Below are 17237 nucleotides of genomic sequence, written 5' to 3'. Positions count from 1 at the left end.
AATCCGCCAGGTCACGTGAATCAACTTGGCCAAACAATGGCCGATACCTTTGTTCTCAACACTTGCCTCACCCACCATGTGACGTCACGTCTTCCCCGCTCCATCCATCCTCTGCCTCCTGCATTACAACAGAACACGCCATGAGATGAACAGTCCCTGGGCTTCAAATACCACCTATATGCCGAGAACGCCCAGATCTATCTCAATAACTACAATCTCTCCTCTTCCACCATGGACAAGGTCTTCTTCTGCCTCTCGACTATCTCCTCCTGGACGTCAGCCAGGTTTCTGAAGCTTAGCTTGGATAAAACTGAGCTCCTGATATTCCCTCCCCACACTGCACCACCTCTCTCGGAAATTCATGGCATGATCAACAGCACGAACATCCGCCCTACCTCCCAGGCCTGCTGCCTGGGCGTCACCCTAGACTCTGCTCTCTCCTTCCGCCCCCACATCCACAATGTTACCAGAGCCTGCATCTTCCATCTCTGCAACATCTCCAAGATTGTTCTTAAACTGATCGGTGAATTATGTGCTAACATGCCCCCTAATTTCCATGAGAATAGCTATTTTCAGTAAATTACCTCATGAATTACCGGTACCTCATAATTTATCTCATGAGGTAAAACATGACTAAAACCTACTAGAATTGCTAAATGTCATTACTTCATCAGGTAAATTACCTCACATGAGGTAATTTGTTTGATAACCCTACCAGAATTGAGACCAATTATTGTTATTACTGTATAATTTTGTTGTAGTAAACTCTTGATATAGTAAAACTTTGGGTATAGTAAACCAAATGTCCAGGTCCCGGCCAAGCCCCATTATAAGTATATAGTGAATATATTTGTTATAATGAACCTGTTCTTTGGCTCCTGCGGTGTTCTGTAATCAGCTATAGTGGAAAGTGGGCGGGCACATGCGCCATACGCCAGTCGGAGACCCATGAGCCGTGGGCACCCTGGCAGCCATTTGTAGCCCACTCGCTATCTGCACACTACTCTGGGCCTGCGTGGATTACCTCAAACACCAGCCAGCGAGCCCTATGCTTGCTGTGTAAGCTGCTGCCTGATTACTGAGGGAATTGCCTGTCATCTGTGACTTGCTTGTGCATGGATGCAACGCTACAGTATCCTCCAGCCTGCACAGAAATGCGGGCGGAGAAGCACACTATCAGTACTGTACCTGCATTAACTGGTGAGACCTATGCTTCCTATGCAAGCTGTTGTGTGATAATTGCATGCAAATGCTTTTATATTAAGCACTGTGCATTTTGATCTAGCTTTCAGGCAAATATTAGGTCTCCCCGATCTACTTACCTCGGCTTTCTCCAGCCCCTTGCAGCTGACATGTCCCACTCCGCAGCTCTGCTCTCAGCCTCCGGCCCGGGTTCCTCGCATGGTGTCTCGCCAGGAGTCTTGTACTGCGCCTGCGAGAGCGCCGCTGTCAATCAAGTCTACATTGTCTGCGGCATACTGCGCAGGCGCAGTACTCCGCGGACAACGTGGGCTTGATTGACACCGGCGCTTCACACAGGTGCAGTAAGGACAACCTTGAGGTCGCCTTCTGCACCACGTGGGGAACCCGGGCCAGCGTCTGAGAGCGGAGCTGCGGTCTGGGACATGTCTGCTTTAAAGAGACACTGAAGCGCAAAAAAAATGATGATATTATGATTTGTATGTGTAGCACAGCTAAGAAATAAAACATTAAGATCAGATACATCAGTGTAATTGTTTCCAGTACAGGAAGAGTTGAGAAACTCCAGTTGTTATCTCTATGCAAACAAGCCATTAAGCTCTCTGACTAAGTTAGTCGTGGAGAGGGCTGTTATCTGAATTTTATTATCTCAACTGTTCCTGGACTATTTACTTTTCCTCTGCTAGAGGAGAGGTCATTACTTTACAGACTGCTCTGAAAGAATCATTTTGAATGCTGAGTGTTGTGTAATCTGCACATATTAGAGAATGATGCAATGTTAGAAAAAACACTATATACCTGAAAATAGACGTATGAGAATATTTTCTTTGCTGCTAATCTTCTAGTAATTATCCATAGTACACAACCAATTCACTATATCATATTTTTTTTTTCGCTTCAGTGTCTCTTTAAAGGGAACCTTAACTGTAAAAAAAAAAAATGTTGGTGCAGGAAGCTATGCAGACATAAACAAGTACATTTTACGCGTTACGGATGTAAAAATGTACTTGTTGATGTCAATAGCTTCCTGCACCAGCAGGAATGCATAAAAACGTATGCATGGCGGCCGTCCGACTACCGGTCGGCAAAAACGAAACTAGGTGGCAGCGGGGGACCAGAGGAGTGAGTGTAAGGGCACAGGATGGTTGCAGGGGGCTGGTACATGCCCCAGGTAAGCAAAACACTTTTTTTTTCTTTTTTTTTAATACACTTAAGGTTCCCTTTAAGGGGCTGGAGGAAGTCCCAGGTAAGTAGATCAGGGAGACCTACTATTTGCCTGATGACTCCTTTAACCACTGTCTGTGCTTGCTTGCTGAAGAAACAATGGGCTCCCAATTACTGACAGAGTTAAGATCCAGTACTATAGTAGTGCTTTATTTGCATGATTATGACAATTTATGATCTACTATACTTCTTTGCCCACCCCTTGGAGTTAACTATAAAGGCATTCTACTGTACTTAGTGTTTGCTACATGTTACAGTATTTTATAAACGGTTGTAAGTAGTTTAAAGGGAACCTAAACTGTGAACGATATGGATTTGTCCTTTTAAAATAATGCCAGTTGCCTGACTCTCCTGCTGATCCTGTGTCTCTAATGCTGGGCATAGACTTGTCGATCCGGCGGGCCGATTAGCCGCCAGATCGACTCCACCCGCGTCCCCGCCCGTCCGCACGTGTGCGCGGATTGATTCACGCTCGTCCCCGGGAATCGAACGGGCGCGGGTCGAGCGGCTTGATCGGGCCAGCTGAATATTATCAGCTGGCCCGATCAGAACGGATCGGTACAGAAACGTACCGTGTATCCCCAGCATAATACTTTTAGCCACAGCCCCTGAACAAGCATGCAGATCAGGTGCTCTGACTGAAGTCAGACTGGATTAGCTGCATGCTTGTATCAGGTGTGCGATTCAGCCACTACTACAGCTAAAGAGATCAGCAGGACTGCCAAGCAACTGGTATTGTTTAAAAGGAAACATCCATATCCCTCTCAATTCAGGTTCCCTTTAAAACAAATGTAAAAGCATGTTTATAAACAACAAAAAAGCATTGTATGTACTACTGTATGTATCCAATTCCAGAGTTTTTTCTGAAAGTAAATCATTTATCCACATTTCCCTATGTATAAAACATGACTCAACTTACAAACAAATCCAACTTTCAAACGCCGGGAACATAACATGTTTGTATATAGAGGACCCCCTGTACTATGACAATTTTCCATTGCTGTTTATGATTAAACATGAACCATACTTATTCCAGTTTCGAGGTATTGATCAATTTTATTTATTTTTTTTAGCTGTATTCCTGCCAGCGATTCCTTTCGGATTGATGTTGGGAAAACCATGGACAATGCAATTCCTCCTCTGCTGTACAGCGTCATGCCCAAGGAGGACAAGAAGGTGTGTGTGTGTGTCCGTGTGTCTGTCTGTGTACCAGAAAATACTGCTTGCAATGCTCTAGAACAGGGGTCTCAAACTCGCGGCCCGCGGGCCATTTGCGGCCCTCTATACAATATTTTGTGGCCCTCGCCAGCAAAAGCTTCCTTATAGTTCGCTTTAGTGCTCCCAAGTAATCTGCCGCATCCCCGCCGCTAAACGAGGGCTGCAGAGACCCCAAATCGCCCGGGGGCAATCCACGCCCCTCTCTGTGAAGGAAGAGTGAGAGGGGCAGGCAGAGGCGGCGATGCGCCGCAATTGTGAAATTCCTTATGCGGCCCAGCCTCATCCTGACTTTGCCTCCTGCGGCCCCCCAGGTAAATTGAGTTTGAGACCCCTGGTCTAGAATATAAGGTTTCCCATCAGGAGTTAAAGGGGTCATTTCCACTACAAAATGTACCCCTAACAATATTGCGTTTTCTAATTGATGCAATGTTTGAAACGTGAATAGATCATGCGCTCTGCTATACACAAATATTCATGAGTTACAGAATTTAAAGTGGACCTGAACTCTTGAACAGGAGAAAAGGAGAACACTGAGAAATCCACCCTGTGTATGTTTATAGAGAACAGCCTGTCTAATTCCCCCTTCTCTGCAAGCAATGAGCCAGTGTAATTTTAGCTCCGGGCTGTCTCTGCCAAGTTGAAAGCTAGTATGTAAACACAGGAGTTTAACCCTTTCTGTGCTCCCAGCAAACCAGGAAGTAACTACACTGCAGCATCTGTGAAAGAGCACTGTAAGCTGTAACAAGGAAATATTTTTTCTGTAAAGGTTTTGCTGTTGCTTATCTTTTAGAGCAGAAAGGAAGTTCTGAGTTCAGGTCTGCTTTAACCTGGGAATACTTTTAAACGTGATTTGAAAGACTGGTGAAAACCTCTAAAATCATGCAGTGAGTTTAAACTGAAAAAAAAAAAGTATTTTTTTGCTGTTTTTTTTACTCCGCCTGTTGTGTTATCAATAAGTAGCTCTCTCCCAGGAGAACCTGGCTTTACTGTTGTCTTTACAGATGTTGTGCTTGAAGCTGTAATGCCAACAATCCTTTTTCTTTTTTTTCTTTACTCATTTAGATAGGCAAGTCGGCCAGCTTTGGGGAGGGAATGTTTAAAATAATTGGTGTAAAAATTACAAATGTTATCCTGATTGAACGCCTCATTCAATGATGCTTTGTAGAGCTCTCCTTTAACCCTTTCCAATCCTATTTGTCGACACCCACATCCCCCTCCAGCATTTCCTGTGCGTAAGGGGGGGCATTGGTGATCCAACAGCAGGGATCCAGAGGGTCTCTACCTTCTTGCGGGGGGGGGGGGGGGGGGCTTGGCGGCTCCCGCTCTGTAGCTCCACCCCCATTGCACGTTCACCAGCACATTTGCGGATTGATCCACATAGGCCTCAATTCATAAAAATGAGTGCGGTAGTTCAGAGACGGGCGGGAAACTACCGCTAGCAGTAAATGAGGGTTTTTGCAGTGAATGCATAAAAAAAAAAAAATCCGAGTGCGATAGCAGTCGGTAAGTGTGCGGTGTGCTGCGGCAAGCTGTCGGTAAAATTTGCTGAGTGCGGTAGTTTGCCGCTGACTTCCCAATGACAAGGTGCATGCTGGGTAGAAGTAGGCAGTTTTAGACACGTGACTTATTTTTTATAAAATTATCTATCTATCTATCTATCTATCTATCTATCTATCTATCTATCTATCTATTCTTATAAATTATATAACTCTACGATTTCTTACTCTTCCTCCTCTGTAGCCTTAAAAATTCCATAACATTAAGCTGCAAGGGCTCCATTTGTCACCTAAAATGCTACTGTGTAGAGCAAACTCGCCAGGTCTTTGTTGGTGATAACAACATGTTATTTATCGCTTCCTTACTCCCCCTTTTTTTTTCCATGAATACCCTTCATTCACTTTACCGACACAAACAACGTTTACATTACCGCACCATTACCGTACTAATACCGCACTATTACCGCATGCGGGTAAACATGCGGTAAATTTTATGAATCCACTAACAAAACCATACCATGCGGTAATGACGCCGTGCCAGACTGTAACCAGCCTTGTGACGAGCTCACATGCGCCTACATAATATTTAAAATATGTGGTGCTTCGAAGGAGGATGTGGCAGACAACAATGTGTTTGATGTACAGGTGCTGACGCTGTGTCATGTTTTGTCCAGCAACAGCACCACCTAGCGGAAGCCATTTTTCCTTTGTCAATGCACATCCAACATTGGACCTATGCTAGTCAAGGCCAATGTGGGACGTATTCCGACATAGGATTGGAATGGCAAAGTAGAGATACCCAGCATCACTCCCCTGATTGCAATTGAGCTGCAACGATCCAGCCACCAGAGCACCAGGTGACGCTCAATTATCTGTATTCTAGAAAGATCAGCACACTCTGGTAGATAATTGCAAAACTTCAAGCTCTTTTAATGCAACAGGTTTCCATATAATACAATTTGTGTTCAACAAGGACCAGCAACTTGCAGTAGATAGGCGCCAAAGACACGCAAAGTCCATCAAATGCCTGATGCCACCTTGTATAGAAGGTCTGCAAGGGAGTAGAGTCCAAAGTCCACAATCCACAGAAAATGTTTCTCAAATCATGGCTACAGACACTGGCCTAATGCTGTTTCGGGCATTTGCTCGTCTTCAAGCCTATAAATGTGCTCTACTATCGGCTTGAAGACGGGCAAATGCCCAAAACAGCATTAGGCCAGTGTCTGTAGCCATGATTTGACACATTTTCTGTGGATTGTGGACTTTGGGCTCTATTCCCTCACTGACATTTTATACAAGGTGGCCAACAGGCATTTGATGGACTGTAGGTGTCTTTGGCGCCTATCTACTGCGAGTTGCTAGTCCTTGTTAAATACGAATTACTATATACCTGAGTGTGCTGATCTTTCTGGAATACAGATAATAGGATTGGAAAGGGTTAATTCCCAGGGCTTTGAAGTGGAGGAGTGGGAACAACTTTTGGGTACTTTTGAGTTGTGATTTCATAAACTGAGGAGTCGGAAACGGATGACTTTTGTACCGACTCCACAACACTGTTAATTTCCATACTGTGTGGGCATTCATGTGTTGCGTTTAGGCAGTGTTGATTACATTGTTGTTTTGTGGTACGCCAGGCTCTGGAGAGATTTGATGTAGAAGCTGTAGTCCAGGTTCCAGAGTGCGATAACCCGTCAGACCAGGCGAAAGCCTTACTGCTGTACACCCCGCGGACCCTCCTTCATGTCCAGGCCCCCGAGTTACCAGTAAGAGTGTGTGGCATCCTGAGTGACACGTCTTCTCCTGACTACTTCCTGTGTGCCGTGGTGATTAGAGTGTGATGTCATTTAGTGGGCTTCTCTCTTGCTGCATGCTTTCACCTCTCACCTGCTCCCACTCTCTCTTCACTGCCATGGATTTACTATGCATGCTTTACGATTGTACCGCACCCAACACACCTGCATTATAAGGTAATAGAATACCTATCAGAAGACGGATGATATTTACCTATGTGCCGTTATTGGGTAAGTTTTGGTATTCAGATGAAACAGAGGCGCCAATCAGATTAAAATAAGTTAAAGTACCCCTGACCTGGTCTTAAATACCATGTATTCTGGCGTATAAGACGACACCCTCCCCAACTTTTCCAGTTAAAATATAGAGTTTGGGATAAAGCCGCCGTATAAGACTACCCCTGTTCTAACGCACACCAAATAAAAAATTAAAAAACCTTATACTGGTGCTATGTACTATGAACTGAACTGGTGCTGTACTGTATGTGGTACCCAGTATATAACAGTATACAGGTGCTTGACAGGTTGGATTGGTCAGCTCTCCTTCTCCATAAGTGGATTGGTCAGCTCTCCCTGTCTACCAGTTTATCAGAGCGGTATGGAAAAATAGATTGCACTGTGCCCTTAAAACACGCCTCTTTCACCCATCTGGCCCGCCCTTGTATTCTATTAACCTCCTCCGCCTCTCAGATCTCACACATGTGCGCCTGCGCCGCTTCACTACAGTCCTCAGCAAGGAAATGTGAGAGGCGATAACAGGATAGGGCGGACAAGACAGGTGGAAGAGGCGTGTTTTATGGGCACAGCGCGATCTCTTTCTCCCATACCCTGGGCGTCCCAGACCTTGCTGCGTGAGCGATGATCTCTCCCACAGCATATGCGGTGACCACTAAATCTCCAGCACCCGGTAATTAAACATCAGGTTGTCGCAATTGCGCATCACGTAAACATCAGCATGTCCCGTATGCGCATTGTGTATCACCCGGCGTATGAGACGACCACCGACTTTTCAGAATATTTTCAAAGGTTAAAAAGTAGTCTTATACGCCAGAATATACAGTACTTTAAAATTGTTTTATTAATGATGCTGTGACTTTTTCACAACACACAGCACCATCCTCCCCCATTCAGCACCCCTCCCTGTGGCCCTGTTCGTGAAACAATTATGATCGGGGAGGAAGTGACAGTTCTTCTTACCCTCTGTGTGTTCTTAATTCCACCCCTTATACTAGTGGCTTTAGTTCCGTGTTTGTTTCACTGCACACAGCGCGCAGGGTAGCTGCGCTGTGTGTGGGCTTGTGTTAATTGAGGTTGGAAGAATATATGACCTCAATTATCAGAAGTCCGCACACAGCGCAGCTCACCTGCACACTGTGTGCAATGAATGACATACGGAACTAAAGCAGCAGGTGCAGGGGACGGAATTATGGGTGTGCACAGGGGAAGAACTGCCACTTCCTCCCCGCTCATAGTCGTTCTGCCTCAGTCGAAGGCTACGACTCAGCAGATCGGGGGTTACAGGGGGAACAGGAGGGGGGGGGGGGGGGGGGGATGGTGCTGTGTGCTAGTCGCAGCACCAGTAATAAAGCAATATTAAATGTTTAAAGTGATCCTTAAGTCTATTAAAAAAAAAACAAAAAAAAATGAGATTTACTCACCTGGGGCTTGCCTCAGCCCCCTGCAGCTGATCGTTGCCCTCGCAGCCCCGCTCCGAGGCTCCAGGACACGCCGGCGAACACTTCCGTTTTGGCAGTCACCGGCCGACAGGCATGGGAACGCGAGTGATTCTTCGCGTTCCCAGCTATAATATTGCCCCCTATGCTGCTATTGCGGCCTCACTTTAAGGGGAGGGAGGAACAGGGTCAGGGGTACTTTAAAATCCAATAGAAAAGGGGGAAGTAGCATTTATATCTGGGGCGCCACACTTGCTATGATGGCACATCAACTTCTCCTGTGTTATTGCCTGAGGAAGTGGCCATAGTCCCACGAAACGCATTGCAATTTTTGGAGTACACAATAAAGATTTTTGATGACAAATTTTATTTTTAATGTATTTTAATCTGATTGGTGCTTCTGTTTCATCTGTAATACCGTACATTGAGTCCACCAGTGGTGGAGGGGCTCACCACTATTTTTCCTAAATCTGCAGAGAGCGACATCTTAACCCCTAGGGGGCGGGTCTAAATTCCCCTACTGCCTGAAAAGTGGTTGCCTATTGGTAACCCACACATGTGAGTATAACACTACACTTGCCTGACGCCTTTCTTGGGCTGAAATACCACACCACAGTGGGCTCTCTATTGTCTCTTTATATCTTATTGGATACGTTTTGCTGGTTTTACTGCGGTTAGCAAAGACTGTGTAAAGTTAGGCTTTAGGCAGTGGCAAAGCTAAGGAGCTATGGGCCCCAGTGCAAGTTTTACATGGGGCCCCCCCAAGCAGTCTGTGCATAGCAATTGATACGGTGCACCAAAACCTGCCACAGACGACCACAGTGTAAGGGGAACAGTCTAATGATTACTACTATTCAATGCATCTATAGAAGTGATTTTTACCAGCACAGGAACAATAAAGAGCTAATACTGCAATTGAGGGCGGGCCCCGGTGCGGTCGCAACCTCAGCATCCCCTAATGCTATGCTACTGGCTTTAGCTCATCTTAGGGGCAGTTGTAACCTCCAGGTCTTAGCAGCTTACTCTAATGTAGTACAGTGAGCTACCACTGGAGGCCGCCTCACACACACATATCACACACATACAGTCTGGTGTGCATGATTACACAAAATGCAGCATTGGTAGTTAGTGACAAATGTGACACAATGAATAAAATGTTTAACAGATTGCAAGATAAAAAATGAATACTAAACTCCAAGACACAAAAGGGTGAGAGAGCCCTGCCCTTGCGAGCTTCCTTAAGGAATTGGGGGGAGAGGCCGGGCAGCATGCAGTATTTATACAGGCAGTGTGTTTTGGGGTTATTTTGTTGGAGTACAACTTGGCCACAGATCAAAAGGTAAATGGCCTTAGTTAGAGCGTATGCTTACCGGAAAAAAAGTGAGTTTTGAGGGAGCGTTTTAAAGATTTGGGGAGTGACAGATGTGCTGTGGAAGGGCGTTCCAGAGGAATTAATTATATATGTTATAATGCCGATTGATTACTCTAGCATGTCAGGCTTTCTTTACCTCTTTATAGATTCCTGGACTTCAGACATGGGACATAGGGGGTTGATTCACTATAACAAATAGCGTGCCTTATCAGAGTTACCGTGCCTTATCAGAGTTACCGTGCCTTATCAGAGTTACCGTGCCTTATCAGAGTTGCCGTGCCTTATCAGCGATAGCGTGCCTTATCAGCGATAGCGTGCCTTATCAGCGATAGCGTGCCTTATCAGCGATAGCGTGCCTTATCAGCGATAGCGTGCCTTATCAGCGATAGCGTGCCTTATCAGCGATAGCGTGCCTTATCAGCGATAGCGTGCCTTATCAGCGATAGCGTGCCTTATCATGGTTAGCGTGCCTTATCAGAGTTAGCACGCCTGCTAATTGGCAATGACGAGAGCTCCACTCGTCCTGCCCTAAGTCTCTGCGGGTCCAATCACTTTAAAGGACATTATCCCCGCACTCTGATTGGCCCAATAGGCTGCCTGTCCAGTTTCCTGTCAAGTGACAGACAGCCAAGCTCTTGTGCATGGAGGGAAAACAAATTGTGCATGAGTGGCTTAGTTTTACTGGGCATGCAATGATTTTACCTGCACCTCCCCAGTCCAGTGCCATGCCTGCACCCCTCTACCTACGCCTCGGAGTGCTTTCCCTCCATGTATAAGCGTGGCTGCGCTGTGCCTGCGCAGTAGCACAGAGCCATTCTTGCATTACATTTTTCTCCATCGATAAGTGGCTCTTTACTATTGCGATTGACGCAATGCGGCTGCGCTCGTACCTAGGGGGTAGTGGGGCTGAAAATTAGAGGGTACTGGTAAGCAGCAAGGGAGTCCAGGATGATATCAGAAGCCCCTGTATCACCCAGAGGCATCCCACAACCTCCTGGACACCAACATAGCCAGGCGCAGACCTCGGAAGATGCCTGGCAAGAGCATGTCTAATGGGTTTTCATGGCCACATTTTGTGCCGTATACGAACCGTATTGCACCTGCACGATAAGGCATCGCCTGCACAGTAAGCTGAAGCTGCTTGCACATTAGTGGCTCCATGCTACTGCGCGAGCAGGGCTGTACTTGTGCAAGCTCAGTAATGCTGCGGTCATGCGCAAAGGGCAGTGCGGTCGCGGTCTGAAGGAGAGTCCTGGGCAGTGGCAGTGGTCTCCAGGAGGACATAGGAAGCCTCTGCAGACTCATTGGTAAGTAGCGATCTTTTCTTTTAACCCACCTTGGCTTATCTTCAATGGTGCCCAATAAAGATAAAATTTTAGCAAACGATTGACCACCTTATCTCATAAAACCGACCGGATGGTACCCCATAATTGGGATGAAAAGTTAACCAATCTGATCATTTGAAATGGAAGTGATCTGAAAAACGGATTGATGAAACAGTAGATAAAACGATCATTTTTTTTGTCAAGCAGCACAACCAACACTATACGATCTGATCGGTCCAAAGGTCGAATAGTTCGCCAAATTGTATCATTTAAGTGGACCTGAACTCTTGCAGAGGACAGAAGGAAAACAGAGAGAAATCCACCCTGTATGTACTGTATTTAGAGAGTTTAGCCTGTCTAATTCCCCCCTCATCTGTGACTATCACAAGTTGTAATTTGATCTCTCCCCTGTATCACCTGACTGCCACAACAGATAAGCTCAGTTAAAAGTACAGGATGTTAACTCTATGTCTGTTTCCATAAAAGCGGGAAGTAGACATACTGCAGATTTATTTTAGGATTTGTATCAGCTGTAACGAAGAAAAGTTTTTTCGTTAAAGTGGTCTGAAAGCCAGCATTTCTACTTTGCTCTAAAAGATTCCTCACATCTTGAAAACTACTATCCCAGATTTTTTTTTTTTTTTTTTTAGCAGAACATCACTGAAATGGTTAAAGAGAACCCGAGGTGTGTTTGAAGAATGTTATCTGCATACAGAGGCTTGATCTGCCTATACAGCCCAGCCTCTGTTGCTATCCCAAACCCCCCTAAGGTCCCCCTGCACTCTGCAATCCCTCATAAATCACAGCCGTACGGGCTGTGTTTACATCTGTAGTGTCAGTCTCGGCTGCTCCCCCGCCTCCTGCAGAGCTCCGGTCCCTGCCCCCGTCCCTTCCCTCCAATCAGCAGGGAGGGAAGGGATGCAGGCGGGGACTGGAGTTCTGTAGGAGGCGGGGAGAGCAGCAGACTGACACTATAGAGATAAACACAGCCCGCTGCGACACGCTGTGTGTCAACAGCACGGCTGTGATTTATGAGGGATTGCAGAGTGCAGGGGGACCTTAGGGGGGTTTGGGATAGCAACAGAGGCTGGGCTGTATAGGCAGATCCAGCCTCTGTATGCAGATAACATTCTTCAAACCCACCTCGGATTCTCTTTAAACAAAGCACTTTGTCCTGCTATTCAGCTTCAAATCTGCATCCAAACTGGATAACAGTATCTTTGTTTACATTCCAAAGTTGTTACAATGTGTGTAAATATAGTGTAACAAGTGAAAAGGAGCTATCTGTGAAGCTCTCTGTGCTTCAGACATACACACACAGTTCAGAATAGCTCATTAGAAGATGTTCATATAGAATAAAAAGCAGTTTGAATAAAATGCAATGGCAGCTTTTAGGGCACGATAAACTACACTTTGGAAACTTGTCATTTGTAAACAGACAATATTACTTACGCACAAAAGCAAATATGATAACTGTGTGAGTAATAAAAGGTAGTAAAACACATTTTATTGAATGTTATGTCGGAGTTTCAGACCACTTTAAAGGGTATTATGCTGTTGTGTATCTTTTAGAGCAGAGAGGAAATTCTAAGTTCAGGTCCGCTTTAATGGCCAGCATTAGCCTGCCCTAAATATACCTGGAAGGAAATAGAAAATAAAATTGTGTGTAACTTTTAGGACACACTGTAGTTGTCCTGGAAGGATTTTTCTTCCTCCAACAATGGACCTAGAACGTTTTGTTTTTTTTCCCATCTGAGCTCTGTGTATTGTAAAACCGCCAAGAACAAATCTAGCGTTTAAGTTTGGGCAATGACAGAGCGGTACAATGGCTGATAGCGTGACGTTGGTTGTCCTTCTGCCCGGCTTCCCATCAGTCGCGTTGCTGGGTGATAAATACACCCTATTGATTAACCATTTCATGCGTGCTTTGTACCGCAGGAAAACTGTGGCTCCCAGCCGCCAATTTTAACTGCCACCAGTTTAATATGAAACGACATAATTGCATCCCATCCAGATCCCACCTGCTCTTTGTTTCGGGATTGCGTCTTTTTTTTAACAATGCGGTGTTATTAGCCGTCTACCCAGGATGCCTTTCATCCTTCCTCCCAGCCTCACATTGTCTCGTGTGATATCGACTTGCCGGGTTTGTAAATTTTTGCAATCATCTTATTGTTCCAAAACAAAATGATAGCTCTGGACTCACAATGGAGCAGCATACAGTCTCCGGGCTCATCACCGCTTGTAACTGCACCGCAAAAAAAAATGGAGCCCGTCATAAACGTGGGGGTCTGCAGGGGGCAGTGTTGGTTTTCTTAAAGAGACACTGAAGCGAAAAAAAAAAGATGATATTATGATTTGTATGTGTAGCACAGCCAAGAAATAAAACATTAAGATCAGCTACATCAGTCTAATTGTTTCCAATACAGGAAGAGTTGAGAAACTCCAGTTGTTATCTCTATGCAAACAAGCCATTAAGCTCTCCGACTAAGTTAGTCTGTGGAGAGGGCTGTTATCTGACTTTTATTATCTCAACTGTTCCTGGACTATTTACTTTTCCTCTGCTAGAGGAGAGGTCATTACTTCACAGACTGCTCTGAAAGACTCATTTTGAATGCTGAGTGTTGTGTAATCTGCACATATTATAGAATGATGCAATGTTAGAAAAAACACTATATACCTGAAAATAAAAGTATGAGAATATTTTCTTTGCTGCTAATCTTCTAGTAATTATTCATAGTACACAACCAATTCACTATATCATATTTTTTTTCGCTTCAGTGTCTCTTTAACATGAGAAAGTACAATTCAAGTTGTCTCCAGTCACAGATCTAGCACTGCATTAGGTTTTATGGGGTCACCTGATGATCCATTAGCCTGTTTTTAATTGTTTTCATTATATCCAGAAATTTTGATGCTCAAGTTGCTGTATGTGTACCTTCCGCCCTCCTTACTGACACTGATTGCTGAATCTGTCATTTCTTTTGGAAGGCAGAATAGGGCCTCTTTAGATTGTCCTCTGAGTCTCTCGCTTGCTTCTCGACTCCAGATGAGATCAGCCATGAGACTGATGAATCATCGAAGACTTAAAGGACAACTGAGGCGAGAGGGGTATGGAGGCTGACATATTTATTTCCTTTTAAGCGTTACCAGTTGCCTGGCTATCCTGCTGATCCTCTGCCTCTAATACTTTTATCCATAGACTCTGAACAAGCATACAGCTGATCACGTGTTTCTGACATTATTGTGTTTCTGGTGTTATTCGGACACTACTGCAGCCCAATAAACCAGCAGGGCTGCCAGGCAACTTGTATTGTTTAAAAGGAAATAAATATGGCAGGCTCCATATTCTTCCCACTTCCAGTTTTCCTTTGAAGAGGAACTTTACCGCAAGATAGTTGTAGGATAGGAATATAAATTAACTGCAAAGTGAGAAGTTAAAAAATTAGATCATATTCACTGTTTAATTTGTTCATGTTTGATGTACTGTGAGCATCTTTACTGCTGGCAGTCATATAATAAAAAAAGACAGCACCACCTGCCCTTATTTATAAACACACCCACCAACAATGTGATTGGCTTAAAGATTGTGTGTGTACTGTGCATCTGGAAAATATTCACAGCATATCACTTTTTCCAAATTTTGTTATGTTACAGCCTTATTCCAAAATACTGTAGATTAAATTATTTTTTTCCCCTCAGAATACACACAACACCCTCTAATGACAACATGAAAAAGGTTCATGAAAAATTTCTGCAAATGTATTAAAAATGAAAAAAACAAAAAAAAAGCACATGTACATAGGTATTCACAGCCTTTGCCATGGAGCTCAAAATTGAGTTTAGGTGCATCATGTTTCCCCTGATCATCCTTAAGATGCTTCTGCAGCTTAATAGGAGTCTACCTGTGGTAAGTTCAGTTCATTGGGTATGATTTGGAGAGGCACACACCTGCCTATAAAAGGTCCCACAGTTGACAGTTCATGTCAGAGCACAAACCAAGGATGAAGTCAAACAAATTGTCTATAGACCTAGGAGACAATATTGTCTCGAGGCACAAATCTGGGGTAGGTTACAGAAAATGGTTTCTGCTGCTTTGAAGCTACCAATGAGCACAGTGGCCTCCATCATTCGTAAGTGAAAGAAGTTCAAAACCAGAAGGACTGTGCGTAGAGCTGGCCAGCCATTTAAACTGCACGATCTGGGGAGAAGGTCCTTAGTCAGGGTGGCGACCAAGAACCTGATGGTCACTCTGTCAGAGGAGAGAGAGAGGAGAACCTTCCAGAAGGACAACCATTTTTGCAACAATTCACCAATAGGGCCTGTATAGTAGAGTGGCCAGACGGAAGCCACTCTTTAGTAAAAGGCACATGGCACCCCACCTTGAGTTTGCCGAAAGGCACCTGAAGGACTCTAGGACCATGAGAAACAAAATTCTCTGGTCTGATGAGACAAACAATTTTTTACTTATGGATCCGTTCACATTGGTCTGTTCGAACAGATCCGTACCGCAAGTTCCACCGAATGGACTGCTATTTTGGTGCTGCAGCGATTTTTACAGACAGCGTAACGGAAATAGATGCTGAAGCACTGCATTGGGGGCAGTAAGAAACGAATCCTGTTGTACACACTGGCTAAAATCGGACCGTTGTAGCCAGCAAAATCTACTTTGGTGTCGGGAGTCTGGGCGGGAAGGGTGGCGATATGGGGAAACGGAACGAACGGAAATCCGATCCGTTTTCATGCATCCGTTTAGCTGATAAGTGTCCATGTGAACCAGCCCTTATACTTGTAATGAATGCTTGAATATAACGGTAACCGTTTTTTTCACACGTCTGTTTTGCAGGTCCTTATCTGCCCTCCGGTGACCAAGTTTTTTTATGGGCGGAGGGAATACTTCCATAAGCTTCTAATCCAGGGGGACTCTTCTGGCAGGCTCAGCATCTGGAGCATACCTGACGCACTAGATGGGCAGGAAAACGTGGAAGGTGGGAAGCAGTGACATCATTGTTTGTTGCCCATCATTATGTGTTCAACTCACGCCAACAGAAACACCTGATCCATAGACCGACTCTGTTTAGATGACACTAAAAGGTTTAGCCTTGTGGCTTCTGGGTCAAACTTCCAAACTAAGTAAAGGTCTGGAGCCAGTTCAGATGCTTCAAGTGATGCAATTAAAAGGCTGCCTATTGTGTAAATTGAGAGGGAAGAATGCACTTACCGTATTAGTCGGTAAGTAAAAAGGGAGTTCATAGTGCTTAGTTGAGTAGTATCATGTAACACACTGGACATCAAAGCAGATTTGAAGATGACTGAAAAATAAAGTTCGACTTACCTGGGGCTTCCGCCTGCCCCATGCAGCCTGTGACTGCGCATATCTGGAACAATCCTCCGGTCCTCCGCCAACGCTCATTTTCTTCTTCACCAGTCGCCATGCACTTCGCCTTCGTGGCCTTGTTGCGCAGGCACAGTAGAGATTTTATCGTACTGCACCTGCTCAGGACCCTCCTAATGACGGGATCATGAATGAAGATCGGCACGACCTGTTGCGCAGCCGCAGTGAACGTCGACTTCTAAGTTGGTGAAAGAGAAAGTGAGCCGCGGCGGGGACCGGAAGATCGTTTCAGGACGGCTGCAGGGGTCTTGCAGAAGCCCCAGGTAAATGAAATGATTATTTTTTTTTTTAGCTATCTTCAGGTCCTCTTTAAAGAGGCACTATAGTGACATTTAGTAGAAAGCAATAAGTTATTCGTAATGTCTACTTTTATGGTAATTATCCTGGTTTCATCATCAGAAACACTTCCTCTATCTATATATTAGTATGTCGCTCCGCCCTCCCAATGATGCTTAGCCTAGGCTGTTTAGCTATGCGGAATTCTCTTGACTGCTGCATTTTTGCTACAATTTCCTTTCAGTGCAAATTAAATGGCCCAGTTGGCAGC

At 44.9% G+C, this 17237-nt stretch overlaps 1 protein-coding gene across 4 annotated transcripts in view; it reads left to right on the top strand.

The window, feature by feature from the left end:
• WDR7 (WD repeat domain 7) overlaps nt 1–17237 on the top strand; it is a 516060-nt gene that overhangs the window by 56821 nt on the left and 442002 nt on the right. For 2 of the 4 annotated variants that reach the window (XM_068251299.1, XM_068251298.1), the window contains exons 9-11: nt 3498–3600; nt 6773–6901; nt 16142–16283. In XM_068251299.1, coding sequence (XP_068107400.1) covers nt 3498–3600; nt 6773–6901; nt 16142–16283 — 374 coding nt within the window. The remainder of the gene's footprint in view (nt 1–3497; nt 3601–6772; nt 6902–16141; nt 16284–17237) is intronic. The other 2 variants (XM_068251301.1, XM_068251300.1) reach the window with 1 other exon arrangement.

The sequence above is a fragment of the Hyperolius riggenbachi genome, chromosome 1 (assembly GCF_040937935.1).
Source record: "Hyperolius riggenbachi isolate aHypRig1 chromosome 1, aHypRig1.pri, whole genome shotgun sequence".
NCBI classification, from domain to species: Eukaryota; Metazoa; Chordata; class Amphibia; order Anura; family Hyperoliidae; genus Hyperolius; species Hyperolius riggenbachi.
The sequence above is the reverse complement of the archived record's forward strand: the minus strand, read 5'-3'. Positions and strand labels throughout refer to the sequence as shown.